The sequence below is a fragment of the Colossoma macropomum genome, unplaced genomic scaffold (assembly GCF_904425465.1).
Source record: "Colossoma macropomum unplaced genomic scaffold, Colossoma_macropomum, whole genome shotgun sequence".
NCBI lineage: Eukaryota > Metazoa > Chordata > Actinopteri > Characiformes > Serrasalmidae > Colossoma > Colossoma macropomum.
The window spans coordinates 3,647,720-3,662,373 of record NW_023494796.1 but is presented as its reverse complement, the minus strand read 5'-3'; the positions used below and the strand labels follow the sequence as shown (position 1 = coordinate 3,662,373).

General features: G+C 42.5%; 1 protein-coding gene across 3 annotated transcripts in view; it reads right to left on the bottom strand.

Annotated features, from left to right (window-relative positions):
• Positions 1 to 14,654, bottom strand: part of fat1a (FAT atypical cadherin 1a) — a 146,855-nt gene that overhangs the window by 31,615 nt on the left and 100,586 nt on the right. For all 3 annotated transcript variants that reach the window (XM_036583633.1, XM_036583631.1, XM_036583632.1), the window contains 3 exons: positions 10,036 to 14,106; positions 8,781 to 8,977; positions 6,241 to 6,394 (listed from right to left, as the gene is read on the bottom strand). In XM_036583633.1, coding sequence (XP_036439526.1) covers positions 6,241 to 6,394; positions 8,781 to 8,977; positions 10,036 to 14,106 — 4,422 coding nt within the window. The remainder of the gene's footprint in view (positions 1 to 6,240; positions 6,395 to 8,780; positions 8,978 to 10,035; positions 14,107 to 14,654) is intronic.

The following is a 14,654-nucleotide window of genomic DNA, read 5'->3' as shown; positions in this document are numbered from 1 at the left end:
AAAGCAAAAGAGAAAGACGAAAGAAAGCAAGGAAGTAAGGCAAAAGAAAGAAAAGGAGAGAAAGAGAGCGACTAGAGAGAGAGAGAGATCAGGAAAGAAGGCAAAACAGACAAAAGGAGAGAAAAAAGAGAAGAGAGGGAGAAAGAAAGCAAGCAAGAGAGAGAGAAGAAAGAGAGAAAGTGAAGTAAAAGAGAAACAGAAAAAAGAGACAGAGGAGAGAGGGTGAGAGAGAGAGAGAGAAAGTGAGAGAGAGAGGGGGATATATATATATATATATATATATATATATATATATATATATATATATAGAGAGAGAGAGAGAGAGAGAGGGCGAGAGAGAGAGAGGGTGAGAGAGAGCGAGAGAGCGGGAGAGAGAGAGAGAGAGGGAGAGAGAGAGAGAGAGAGAGAGAGAGAGAGAGGGAGAGAGAGAGAGATAGCGAGAGAGAGAGAGGGAGAGAGCGAGAGAGAGAGAGAGAGAGGGGGCGAGAGAGAGAGGGTGAGAGAGAGCGAGAGAGCGGGAGAGAGAGAGAGAGAGGGAGAGAGAGAGAGAGAGAGAGAGAGAGAGGGAGAGAGAGAGAGATAGCGAGAGAGAGAGAGGGAGAGAGCGAGAGAGAGAGAGAGAGATAGAGAGAGAGGGCGAGAGAGGGAGAGAGAGAGAGAGAGAGAGAGATAGCGAGAGAGAGAGAGAGATAGTGAGAGAGATAGCGAGAGAGAGAGAGAGAGGGCGAGAGAGAGTTAGTTACAGTGGGTGAGTGTGTGTCGGTGCTGATATGAGAGCTGAAAGGTTCTCTTAGCGTCTCTAAAGTACAATAACGCGCCTTTTCTCCTCCATCATGGAACAAAAGAGTGAAAAAAACGAGAAGAAAATCCTCCAGATATGTTAAACCCACACAGCACAAACAGCAGCTCCCGCAGTGTACACACACACACACACACACACACACACACACACCACACACACACACACACACACACACACACCACACACACACACACACACACACACCACACACACACACACTCCTCGCTCCGCGCCGGTGACGAGCACCTTCACAATAGCCTTTGTGCTGCGGTGGCGTGACGCTAAAACACAGGCTGCTGCCGATCTGCTCGCCTTCAGGCCACAACCATGTTTAATTCACAGAGAGCGGCAACACACACGCAGAGCGAGAGCAAGAGAGAGAGAGAAAACAGAGAGAGAGAGAAAGAGAGAGAGAGAGAAAACAGAGAGAGAGAGGGAGAAAGAGAAAACAGAGAGAGAGAGGGAGAAAGAGAGAAAACAGAGAGAGGGGGAGAATGAGAGAAAACAGAGAGAGAGGGAGAATGAGAGAGAACAGAGAGAGAGAGGGAGAATGAGAGAAAACAGAGAGAGAGAGGGAGAATGAGAGAGAACAGAGAGAGAGAGGGAGAATGAGAGAAAACAGAGAGAGAGAGGGAGAATGAGAGAAAACAGAGAGAGAGGGGGAGAATGAGAGAAAACAGAGAGAGAGAGGGAGAATGAGAGAGAACAGAGAGAGAGAGGGAGAATGAGAGAAAACAGAGAGAGAGAGAAAGAGAGAGAGAGAGAAAACAGAGAGAGAGAGAGAGAGAGAGAGAGAGAAAACAGAGAGAGAGAGAAAGAGAGAGAGAGAGAAAACAGAGAGAGAGAGAGAGAGAGAGAGAGAGAGAGAGAAAACAGAGAGAGAGAAAGAGAGAGAGAGAGAAAACAGAGAGAGAGAGGGAGAAAGAGAAAACAGAGAGAGAGAGGGAGAAAGAGAAAACAGAGAGAGAGAGGGAGAAAGAGAGAAAACAGAGAGAGGGGGAGAATGAGAGAAAACAGAGAGAGAGGGAGAATGAGAGAGAACAGAGAGAGAGAGGGAGAATGAGAGAAAACAGAGAGAGAGAGGGAGAATGAGAGAGAACAGAGAGAGAGAGGGAGAATGAGAGAAAACAGAGCGAGAGAAGGAGAAAGAGAGAAAAGACTGAAGACAAAACAGCAGTAATGTTTTAATAATAGATCTAAAATCTCGCTGAGATCTCGTGAGTGTGTTTCTGAGCATCTGAGCTAATCCTGCATTCATCACTGCTGGAATATGAATTTTTTCAAAAAAACCAAGAAGTTTAAAAACTAAACGTTGCACATAATCGTCACTTCCAGTTAAGTGGGAACTTCGGAACTTGTAACCGAACTTTACCCAAGTGAGAACTTCGGAATCAATTCACAACGGTTTCCTAAATTCGTGACTTTACCCAAATGGGAACTTCAGAAACTACGGGGAATTTTATTTTTTTAAGTTAGCAATTTGTTACTGACCTTTACCCAAGAGGAAACTTCGGAAACAATCGGAAACATTTTTTCTGAGTTTGCAACTTTTTCCTGAAATTTATCCAAGTGGAAACAATACAGGACAATTTTCTGAGTTCACAACTTGCTCATGAAGTTTTCCCAAGTGTGAACTTCAGAAACAACTTGGAATTTTATTTTTTTAAGTTAGCAATTTGTTACTGACCTTCACCCAAGAGGAAACTTCAGAAACAATTTGGAATTATGGAGTCCTGAAATGTATCCAAATGGAAAAATTACACAACAATTTCCAGAGCTTGTGGCTTGTTCCTGAATTATTCCCAAGTGGAAACAATTTTGAAAAAGATTTGCAGCTTGTTACAGACCTTTACCCTCATGGAAACTTTGAAAATGATTCGGAACAATTTTCAGAATTTGCAATTTATTACTGACCTTTATGTAAGTGCACCTCTGAAACAACTCCCTGAAAATTCCCTGAGTTTGCGACTTGTTACTGACTTTTTCCACATATGGAAACAATTCGGAAGATTTTTGTGAGTGTGAAACTTGTCTTATCAAAATGGGAACTTCGGAAACAATTTGGAACAGAATTTGTGACTGGTTACTGATCTTTTCTCAAGTGGAAACTCCGGGAACAATTTGGAATTATTTTTTGAGTTTGTGACTTGATTCTGAAATGTGTCCAAGTGGAATAATTGCACAATTTCCTGAGCTTGCGACTTGTTCCTGAATTTTCCCAAATAGGAATTTTGGAAAAATTGCTGAGTTTTGGCAGTTTGTTACAGACCTTACCCACGTGGAAACTTTTTCCATATATGGAAACAATTCAGAAGAATTTTTTAGAGCGCAAATTGTTACGTTCCCGAGTTGACCAAGTGGAAATGCGGAAACAATTTTGGAATTATTTTCTGAGTTTGTGACTTTAAATTTATTTGTTTAAATTTAAAGCGGAAAAATTACACAACTATTTCCTGAGCTTGCGACTTGTTCCTGATTTTTTCCTAAGTAGGAATTTTGTAAACAATTTTGAACAATTTTCTGAGTTTTGCAGTTTGTTACAGATCTTTACTTGAGTAGAAACCTTAGAATCAATTTAGAACAATTTTCAGCAATTTGTTACTGACCTTTATGTATATGTGGGAATTTCTGAAAATTCCCTGAGCTTGCGACTTGTTTCTGACTTTGTCCACATATGGAAACAATTCGGAACAATTTCCGAAAAAGTGTCCTTATGTTACGTCACGTTCACGACCTAATCCAAATAGGGAACTTCAGGGAACAATTTGGAACAATGTTCAGAATTTGTGACTTGTTACTGATCTTTACTCAAGCGAAAACTCCGGAAACAATTTGGAATTATTTTCTGAGTTTGTGACTTCCCGGTGACCACTAGCCTTTCATCATGGAAGAGGAAAGGGCGAATTTATTGGTCAACTGTAGGTAACTAATTCTATATTCAAATTCATATCCATTTTTAGGATATTGTGATTACAGCATATCTTATATTTTGAAAACATTGGTGAATCAATAATATCATATGGTTAAAGAACCATGTGACATTATACAGAACTGTTAAATTACATGAATATCAGACACCCACAGAAACACTTATCTGGAACCGTGATTGGTCAGGATGGTCACACAGTAAAAACCACTGTGATTAGTCAGAGACTCGTCTGCATATTGTACTGATATCAGTGTTAAAAGGGCCAATATTGCACTAACAGTGAACCGAATGAAATACTGTGCAGCTGCAGAAGCAGCGCAAGAGAATTCGTCCCAGTTGTGTGTGAGAGTGCAGAGAAAAGCCCGGGCCGAGTTTAGACCGACCCCTGGGGGGATTGCAGGACTAATGCAATGAGCATAATGATGCGACTACAGAAAGCAGACGTGGGGGCTGCCCGCAGAGGCCGGCCAGCAGGGATTAAACTTCAGTCAGAGCCAATGCTGACTGCAGAATGTGAATGTGTCTGCGTGAGGATGCGCGCTGACTGCAGAGCGATCGCCCGCTGAGGGATTATAATGCGCTCTTACTGGCCTTGCATCTGAATACGCAGACACACTGTGAGTGTTTGTGGGAACCAAACGTCCACACAATGATGGAAAACAGGAACGTTTTGACACGAGGTGGACATCTGACCGCTTTAAACTCTAACTCGCTTTTTATTCATTTATTTTTAAAAACAATTTTTTTTCTTTTGCACAATCTGCGCCAAATACGCCTTTTAAAATGTGCAAAAATACACATTTTTAACAAAAACTGCAGCAATAGTTTACATACAATAAACAAAAACTGCAAAAAATGTTTTATTTACAAAATTTGCACCATTTTTTCCCCCAAAACCTGTATTTCTCACAAAACCTACACTAACCGCTCTAAGAGTTCAGTCAGTGATGCTACCGTTGCTAACAATGGATGAAAGTGAAGAGCTAAGCATGCTAAAAAAGTGCATTCAGGCTATGAACAGCACATCACAGCATTAGCAGGTGTGGTCGGCCTGTTTCTTTCGGGTTCGGGTTACGTTTAGGGGTTAGCAAAGCGGTGTTTTCTTCATTCTGAGGTTCCTCCTTGACTGTGATTGGTCCACTGGATGAAGGGAGCTTCTAGCGGTGCTAAGATGTACACGGAGTTGCTTTCAAGTACAGTCATGTGCAAAAGTCTGGAAAAATAAGTGAACACATCGTCTACAGAGAAATCTCTTCTGTCCATTTAACGCACAATTACTGTTTATTTGCTGTTTATTTTGTATTTATACAACAGTCAGTTCCGGCCACGCGAGCTGATTGGCTGAGAAGTGTTCTAACTGTGCTGTTATTTCACCATAACATTACAGGTTTTTCACAAACACTGTATCACTCACTGGGACGCCGTTGCTAAGCAACGACTTTGATGGCTGTAGGAGACGTTTGAACGTTTTTACTTCTTACTTTGCTACAAACAGAAAATGGATCACATTTGACCGACAGCCGATTTGGTCAGACTCTGAAGATGAGACGACACTAAATTCCCAAACTGACAGTTGGTCTGTGTGGAGCTGGAGAACGAACTGCCGGCTGTACAGCGAGTGGGCGGAGCTCGTTACTCTGACGTAGCAACAAGCTGCTCGTTAAGGAACTATAATTTGGTGAAGGAACTGCGAACATTAAAACATATTAAACGCCGCGTTCACGGCCCAGTTTATTAATTTATTACTTTATTTATTTAACTGTTGTATAAAAGCAGTAGAACACTCGAGGAGTGTGTTATCGCCAATAACATCACAGCTGTGATGATCTACGGCGACCAAATCACAGCCGTGATGTTATTTCGCGATAACACACTCCCTCTGTGTTCTACTGCTTAAATATGTTTTTTTGTCTACTAAAAATGGCAGAAAAATGCCGTATTTAAGTGTGTCCTCTGTATAGGATACTTAACTTATTTACACTTAGAAAATCAACCGAACATGCACTTCAAACAGGGGTGACTGTATATTTACCACAGTGTGTTTGACTTTGTCAGGTTCTTTGTTTGTACCTCACTCCAGCTTGTACTACACCTTGATGAGCTTTGGGACTGTTGGAAGCCCCTTTCTCCCTCCCTTTCAAGCAAACTAGATTTTTCACCAGGCAAATATCATTTACTCCACTACACTTCTGATGGGCAGAGTACACAGACACACCCCTACACTCTAAAGAAAACAGGTACTGTACTGTCACTGCGGCAGCACCTCTTTCATCGCTGGGGTGGTTCCCTCAAGGGTACATCTCAGTACCTTTAGTCAGGGGACATAAGATCGCTTTTCAATGGGAACAACTTATTTAAGGTGCACGACTGGACCTTAAAGCCACTGTTGTACCTTTGAGGGAACATTTACATTGTTTGAACCTTGATGAACGAAAATGTACCTGAACAGAACCTTTATTTCTAACAGTGTACTCCATCTCTCTCTCTCTCTCTCTCTCTCTCTGCGTACCTGTGTCAGGGTCAATGCTGAAGTGTTGCGCTCCAGCTCCGAGAAGCTGGTAGGTGATGTGGGCGTTGGAGCGGATATCAGCGTCCACAGCCGAGACCTGCAGGATGAGCCGTCCAGCAGCAGAGTCCTCAGGAACGCGGTCGGTATAAAGAGACTAAAGACAGAGAGAAAGAGAGAGAGAGAGACATTCATTACTAATAATCCTGTAAATATTTAAATTAACACTGTTCAACATCGCTGTGCAAAATCTTCGGCACCAGAGAAAATTATACTTAAAAACTATTTATCTGGTAAGCGATTAGTGTTGGAATAACACTAATATTTGAATCAATATAGATGATATTAAGGCAATAAGCAGTGATTTTACCTGTGCGAATGTGTTTAATGTGTTAATGTGTATAATTATATGTCCCATAAGCATTATATATATGTAGTAGCTATATCGTATCTCCAAAATGGTAACTTTACAGGAGAAGGAAAAAACATACTTTACTCTTAATGTAAGTCAATGGAACTAGAATTTTTTTCCAAGTAATTTTGGGCCGTTTCTTTTGGTCCATTCATCATGAAATTTACACACAATGTAAAGAGCAACAGGTACTTTCAAATTATGACAAAAAAAAACAAAAATGAACATATGAGGTTTTGATCTCACACTATTTATCTATCTATCTATCTATCCATCCATCCATCCATCCATCCATCCAGATATCTATCTACTGTGACCTGTCCAGGGTGTTTTGGCGGCTTAGAAAATGTGTGTGTATCTATACAAATACATACATGTCTATATATATACATATATATATATATACACACACACACACACATACATGCACACCTAATTTGTGTAATCAATCCATCATTAAATTGAATCAGATGCTGCTGATGGACCAAATCTGTGTCCTTCTATCTGTAAAATACCTTCACTGAAAACAAGAACTTCTACAGTTTTGCTGTATTTCGATTCATTATAATGTTATACAGAGTTTTTACTGGCAAAAACACACTGCAGAGATAAGAGGTCTTAAACAATGTGCTTCAGTGTCTAAGCGCTGTATGTAACGTTACATAACGTCTCAGTTATGTTTACTCTTAATTGCTCTGGCAACAATTTAACTTTAACAATCATGGCAATTAAGCACTGTTGAAATGAGGAGGGGGAGCAGAGAGAGAGAGAGAGAGAGAGAGAGAGAGGAGCGAGATAAAAAAGAGACAGTGAGTGAGAGAAAAAGCACAGAAAAAGAAAGAGAGAGCGAGAGAGAGAGTGGAAGAGAGTGAGTTCGAGAGGGACAGAGACAGATGGAGAGTGAAGGCAGCCAATACACGGCCAAATAATTAAGACATAAGAAAAAGAGAGAAATAAGGAGGTGGGTGGTAGACAAAGACCAAACGGAAAAATACAGATAGAGAGAGCGAAATAATTGGAACAGATTGGTGGGGGAGAGGGGGAGGAGGGGGGGGGTGTAGACGAAATGAAAAAGAAAGATTAGAGACAGTCACTGTGGGAGTTCTACCATTAAAATCTAACATAGAACAAAACACACACACAAAGCTGGGCACTAAACTCCATTCAAATGCAATTGAGGGGCATTAGCCGCCACAGAAAACCTCAGCAATGCAGAATGACCCTCTTTGTCTCTTAAATGCTACGTTCCACACAAGAACCTTTTCAAACGCTGTTTCACTCGCTAAAATTCACTCTCTTTCGCTCTCTCACTCCGTCTGAAATCCAGTCTCTCTCTCTCTCTCTCTCCGACAAATCCACATCCACTTCAGCTTTTAAATCAGCATGCAGAGTGGAAACGCTCTTTCCCTCCTTCACCGACAAAAGACCACCGATTACATGACACACAGGTTTGTTTTCATACAGTGACTGGATGTGAGGTCACACATATGCTCTATATGGTAGTAATATATAGATACTTACACACACATATACATATATACACACACACATATACATATATACACACACACACACACACACACATATATATATATATATATATATATATATATATATAAATATATATATACATACATATATACATATGTATATATATATATGTCCTATGTATATTCTATATATTCCTAGATACTGTAGGTCAGTGCCTATCTATGTAGTAAAAGTATGTCCCATATGTTAGCACCCATATGTACTATGTTTCATAAGTGTTTTGTACACACACACACACACACACACACACATATATATATATATATATATATAAAAATAATTCAAGCATCTATATGTAATAATACTATCCTACATGTACTCTGTATGTATAGTACCTATATGTAATAATGATATTATCGATGATGTAAATGTCTATATATGACAATACGTACTGTATGTATTATTAATATCAATGATTCAACGTAATAATAATATGACCCCATGTCCCCATATATAACAATGTTCATTTATATGAGTTTATATATGACATATGTCCCACATACACACCTTTGAAAGTTTCATTCTGTTTTTGTCCTAAAAACTTAGGAAAACAAGTACACACACAAACACACGCTCCCACCTTCTCGCAGACAGGATTGTTGTCATTGGCATCCAGCACCTTGACCTCCACCACGGCCCTGGCGGCGAAGGTCCCGTCCGTGGCGGTGATATTGAGCAGGTAATTGTCCGTCTCCTCCCTGTCCAGCGGCTTACGCACGTACACCTTCCACTCGCCATGAGCGTATTCCACATTAAACTGGCCCAGCGGGTCACCACCTTCACACGGTCAGGGGGGAAAAAGTCACTCCGGTTAAATTGTGTGGAAAGTGCACATCCTAAACTTTTGAAGCCGTACTGGGTTTGTGTTTTAGGTAGAACCTAATCTTTTACATTTGTGCTGTGTTTGTCTTTGTTTGGCTTGAACCTGACAATACAAACAGCAAATCAAATGTAAATGTGTAACTAAAAAGGTAAATAATATTACATTTGAACTGTATATCCAGGCGACAATAAATCGAGACTCTGAACGGTAAATAAACTAATACTTCAGAGGAAGATCTCAAAGCTGCACAGATTTCAAAGCTGACTGCCAACTAAGAAGCGCTAAGTGACAGCTCACACTTAATCAGCAGACACTTTTCTAATGTTTGCCTTGATGATATCTCTGGTATCAGTAAGTTGACGCACCAGTGGATCCTGTGCAATGAGGTGCTTGTCAAACTTACAAGTCTGCATCTGCTGAAACTTCCAACTTGTGTTTACGGAGGCACTGATTCATTCACAAAAACATCAAAAAATACCAGCAGTTGTTGATTTGTGTGAGACACCGGCTTCAATCGTAATCAAAGATCACGCAAAGAGGAGGATAACGAGGCAGTTCGGTTTGCCAGCGCGCAAGGAGATACTCATCGCAGCTTTATTTCTGACATCTTAGGATATTCAGCTTGGCACAGTTATTCGCACAAGCTAATTAGCACCAAAGCTTGCCTATTTCCCCTGCCAATTTCAAAGAGTTATTGGTATAATTACACGAGGAAGACTTTTTCCAGTGACCCAAATATTTAGACGGGCGCTTTAAAACTTGTTTACAGATTAAATGGGTGACATATTTGAGCAAGCAGATGATATCTTCATACCGGCTTGCTTAAGTGGCTCAGCTGCGATGAGATGTTATTAGCATAGATTAATTGAGCGCTTGTAGATTACTAGTATCTTGTACCCTATATCAGCTCTATGTTTTGCAAAATTGACATAGATAAAAGTTCTAGTGTTGTCAGGCGACAGCAATATCAGTTGTAAAACTTGCATCTTCAAGTGCGCAAGGATGTGCTTACCTGTAATGAAGTATTCCACTTGTTTGTTGATGTCCTCAGAGTCAGCATCTGTTGTGCTGAGGATGGCGATCACACCACCAGGAGGGTCGTCTTCGCTGACCGTGCCTTTGTAGATCTCTGCCGTGAAACGAGGCGAGTTGTCGTTTACGTCTGCTACCGTCACATCCACCTTGGTGCGGGCCGTCAGCTGCACTTTGTCTCCCCGATCAGTGGCCAGAACGGCAACAGTGTATTTGTCCCTCTGTTCCCGGTCCAGTTCCTTCAGGGTGGTCACCCAGCCTGTTTCACTGTTAACGGCAAACAGTTCAGCTATCTCTGCCGAGTCTTGGACAGGATCCAGACTGTACATAACCTGCCCATTTGTGCTCGAGTCCAAGTCCGTTGCCTTCACCTGTATCACAGAGGTGCCTCCTGGAAGGTTCTCTGCAACAACAGCCTCATAAGGATCCGACTCGAAGAGGGGATGATTATCATTGATGTCCTTGACTTGGATGCTAATGTCCACAGAGGAGATGACCTCAATGCCTTGGTGTTCACTTTGTGCTTGGAGAGTGAGCTGGTACCACTTTGTGCTCTCATGGTCCAGGTTTTTCTCCAGCTTAAGAGCTCCAGTGTCACGGTCAACCACGAACACCTCATCCCTGTTGCTCTCTGGGGTGTTACCCTTCACCAGGCTATAGATCACTGGCTGATCGCTTTCTGCCTGAATCACATCTATCTCAGAGCCCAGGGGACGATCCTCGTCTACAGAAAACCTGTAGTGCGGTTCTACAAACTTCGGCACTTTGATTTCTGGGGCTAGCACCCTGACGTAGACTGGGACCACAGAGGATCTTGCGGGATTTCCGCCATCCTTTGCACGCACAATGAATGTGTACAGCTCGTTCTCTAAACCGATAAGACTCTCTTTAGTCACAATGGCACCAGTGAGAGAATGGATTTCAAAGTTCTCTGCTACGTTATCTGTGTCTGCTTCAATGGTGTAAGTGATGTCAGCATTACTGCCTTCATCCATGTCAGAAGCTGCAATTTTAACCACTGTCGTTCCTCTTGGAACATCTGCTGCTATGCTGACTTTGTATTCTGCAGCTCTAAACTGTGGGGAGTTATCATTGATGTCAGTTAGGATCACGCTGATGGTGCAGAATCCAACTTTGCCACCACCGTCTTTTGCCATCAAAGAGATTGGAATGACTTTCTCCAAAGCATTCTCTCGATCAAGACTCTCCAAAGTGAAAATTTCACCGTCTTCATTGACAGAGAACTTGTCTTTGGCAATATTGTTGACTATGTGGTATGTCAGTCGCCCATATGTACCTGCATCAGCATCCGATGCTTGGGCCTCTGCCACCAGTGTTCCAACTGGAGAGTTTTCCAGAAGCTCAACAATATAGTCAACTTGAGGGAAGGTGGGACTGTGGAAGTTAGCACCAATGACAGAAACTTTCACGAGAGCAGAGTTCCTGAATACGCCATCGGAAACGGAAACGTTAAGGTTATAGAGGGACTCCATGTGTGGCTTCCTGTGATTGGAAATGACAATAGCTCCAGAGTTTTTGTCAATGGCAAAGTTCTGCTCCTCATTTCCTGACAGGATTGAGAACTCAAGCTTTGCACTGTCAGAGCTGTCTGCATCTGAAGCCTGAACTTGAGTCACAAAATGTCCACGGGGCGCCAGCTCGCTGACCGCTGCCTCATAAACGTTTTGTGAGAACACAGGAGGATTGTCATTAAGGTCCATGATGTCAATTGTCACAGTGACTTCACTTGAAAGTGCAGGAACTCCTCCATCCACAGCCCTCACCATTAGTTTGTGTTGAGTTTTCTCCTCGTGGTCCAGCATACGAGCTGTCCAGATAGTTCCTGTGTCGCGGTCAATGGTGAAGTACTCAAAGCTCCGGTCTTTATCCTCGATTATCTGGTAGAACAGGAGTTTGTTGTTACCTGTGTCTGCATCGGTAGCAGAGACCTGTACAACAGAGGTGCCGATCACTGAGGCTTCAGAAAGGCTTGCGTTGTAAGACTTGGCAAGGAACACGGGCGGGTTGTCGTTCACATCCTCCAAGATTATGTCAACAAAAACTTCAGCTTTAGCACCAGTTAGGGAGTCAATGGCTCTTATGCTTAGTTTATAGGCAGGGTGTGTCTCAAAATCGAGAGGTTGAACAACATGGATTACACCAGTGTTGAAGTTGATTGAGAACTGACTATAAGGATCCCCCTCTGAGATGGTGTACACTATCCTAGGCCCTTCAGAGTCGCTAGCCTGGACATGGACAATGGGTGTGTGTAGTTGTATGTTCTCAGGGATCTCCAGACTGTAGAACGGTTTCTCAAATACTGGTATGGCTTTGTTTACTACAGTTATAGGCACTTCAACAGTTGCAGACAGCGATGGTTCCCCACCATCCGTTGCAACAACTGTGACCACGAACTCTGAGTCCAGGGAGTCCTTCTCAAACGGCTTTTTCAGTGAGAGTTCACCGCCTGAGCTGATCTGGATATATTCATTCAGTTCCTGTAGGTGATACTTTATCTCTGCATTACGCTCAGTGTCTGCATCTATGGCAGTAACCTGTCTAATCATGTGGCCCACCTCAGCATCTTTCTGGACCAGACCATGGTAAGGCAAGTTGACAAACACAGGAGGATTGTCATTGACATCCTCAACAGTAACTGTTACAAGAATGTGAGCAACATCAGACGACTTGCCTTCCTTGCTAACTTCCACTACAATTTCATAGGTGTCTTGTTCCTCACGGTCAAAGGGTATGCCAGTTGAGGAGAGTACACCAGACGTACGACTGATCTCAAACCTCCTATCTGGGTTCAAAATAGTGTAAAACAGTGGCTCATTCACTTGGTTGCCCACAGCCGCAATGACAGCCAGAGTCTTCTTCTCCAAAGAGTTCTCCTGCACAAAAGCCTTGTAGGAATTTTGTGTGAACCTCAGACTGCTTGCTTTATTCTCTCTGACATTTATCTTTACTGATGCCATTCTAGAAAACCTACCATCGGACACCCTAACTCTCAGCTCATACCTGCTTCTCAACTGGGTGACATTTTGAATGCTAATAACCCCAGTGACCGGATCCATTTTAAACTTTTCTCCAATGTTGCCTTCAGCAATTGAGTACAGGAGTCTTGCATTTGGTCCTGAGTCTGCATCACTGGCATTGACGGTGATGACCTCCACACCTTTGTAAGTTGGCACTAGAACTGTAGTCTCGTACAAGTCCTGACTAAACTGTGGTGGGCAATCGTTGACATCTATGACTTTGATGGTCACGTTTGCAGCTTTTTCTGCAAAGTGTCGGGGGATTCCCATGTCATGGACTTGCACGGTGAATCGAAAAATAGATTTCTGTTCATAATCCAGCTCTGTTGTGGTTCTGATTGCTCCAGTGCTGGAATCAATAGCAAAGTAGTTGTGGGCAAATGGTTCCACAATCTGGTAAACTAACCTAGCATTGGTGTCACGGTCCATGTCTAAAGCCCGGATGACTAGTGGTGTGCTGTCTTTGGTGAGGACCACACTTTTGACTGGAGAGGACTCGCTCACCATCCCAGTAAACTCATCCTGGATGAAGACTGGAGCATTGTCATTTTCGTCCTTCAGGTGAATGAGAAGTGTAGCATTGGTAGACTGGCCAGCCATGTTGGTTCCCTGAATGGTAAGTTTGTACGATGGTACTGTCTCGTAATCCAGAGCCCTCTGAGTCACAACCACTCCAGAGTTGGGGTTAATGTCAAAAGCTCCATTCATGTTCCCATCTTTAATCTGGTAAAAGACTGACGATTGACTGGTGGCCGTAACGAGACTCACAAACGTTCCAGGAAGTGCAGTTTCGCTAACCTCAGCGGAAAATTCCTTCTCAGTGAATTTAGGCTTGGCATTGTCTGAGATAGTAACAGTGATGTCAACAGTTGCTGTCGCACTGAGGGGTGGAGTTCCTCGGTCTGTAGCTTTCACCGTCAGCTCAAACTGATTCTTGTTGTTTCGGTCCAGCTCTTTCGCCACAGTGATGGTCCCCAGAACAGGATCAATGGCAAATGAATTAGCCACATTTCCTACAGAACAGAAGAATAAAACAGACATGTATCACCAGACTTGCCTAAAGTACTGAAGTCTTTTGGAAATCCATGCTATTTTTATCTATTATTTTTTATAATTGGGTTCCTTGTGAGTGCATACTCAAATTAATCTTGTAAGAACATTAACGTTCTTTAAACTCTACAGCCTTTTCACTGAGTCAACTCCTCCAGCTTTTTACAGGTTGCAAAGGTCGTTTCCTGCCCTTTTATTGTTACATAGGTGAATTTTGCAGCTGCATTAAACTAAATTAAGCAAATTTTTTCATGTTCCATTCTCTGAGAGCATCTGGAGTTCATCCAGGTCAGTCTACTGGCTTGCATTCACTATGGGGAGTGCTGACAGACTGGGCCTTACAGTTCAATTGGCCCCAGTCATCCCAGACACGTCAAAAATGTGCCTTCTCAACAGGGCGCCCAGCATCACAGAAGCGTTCCTGCTTTGCTGTCCAAACACTGGGTATTTATTAAGACAACAATGATGGGAAATGGAGGGGGGGGATCTACTGCATACTTGGCGATCTTTT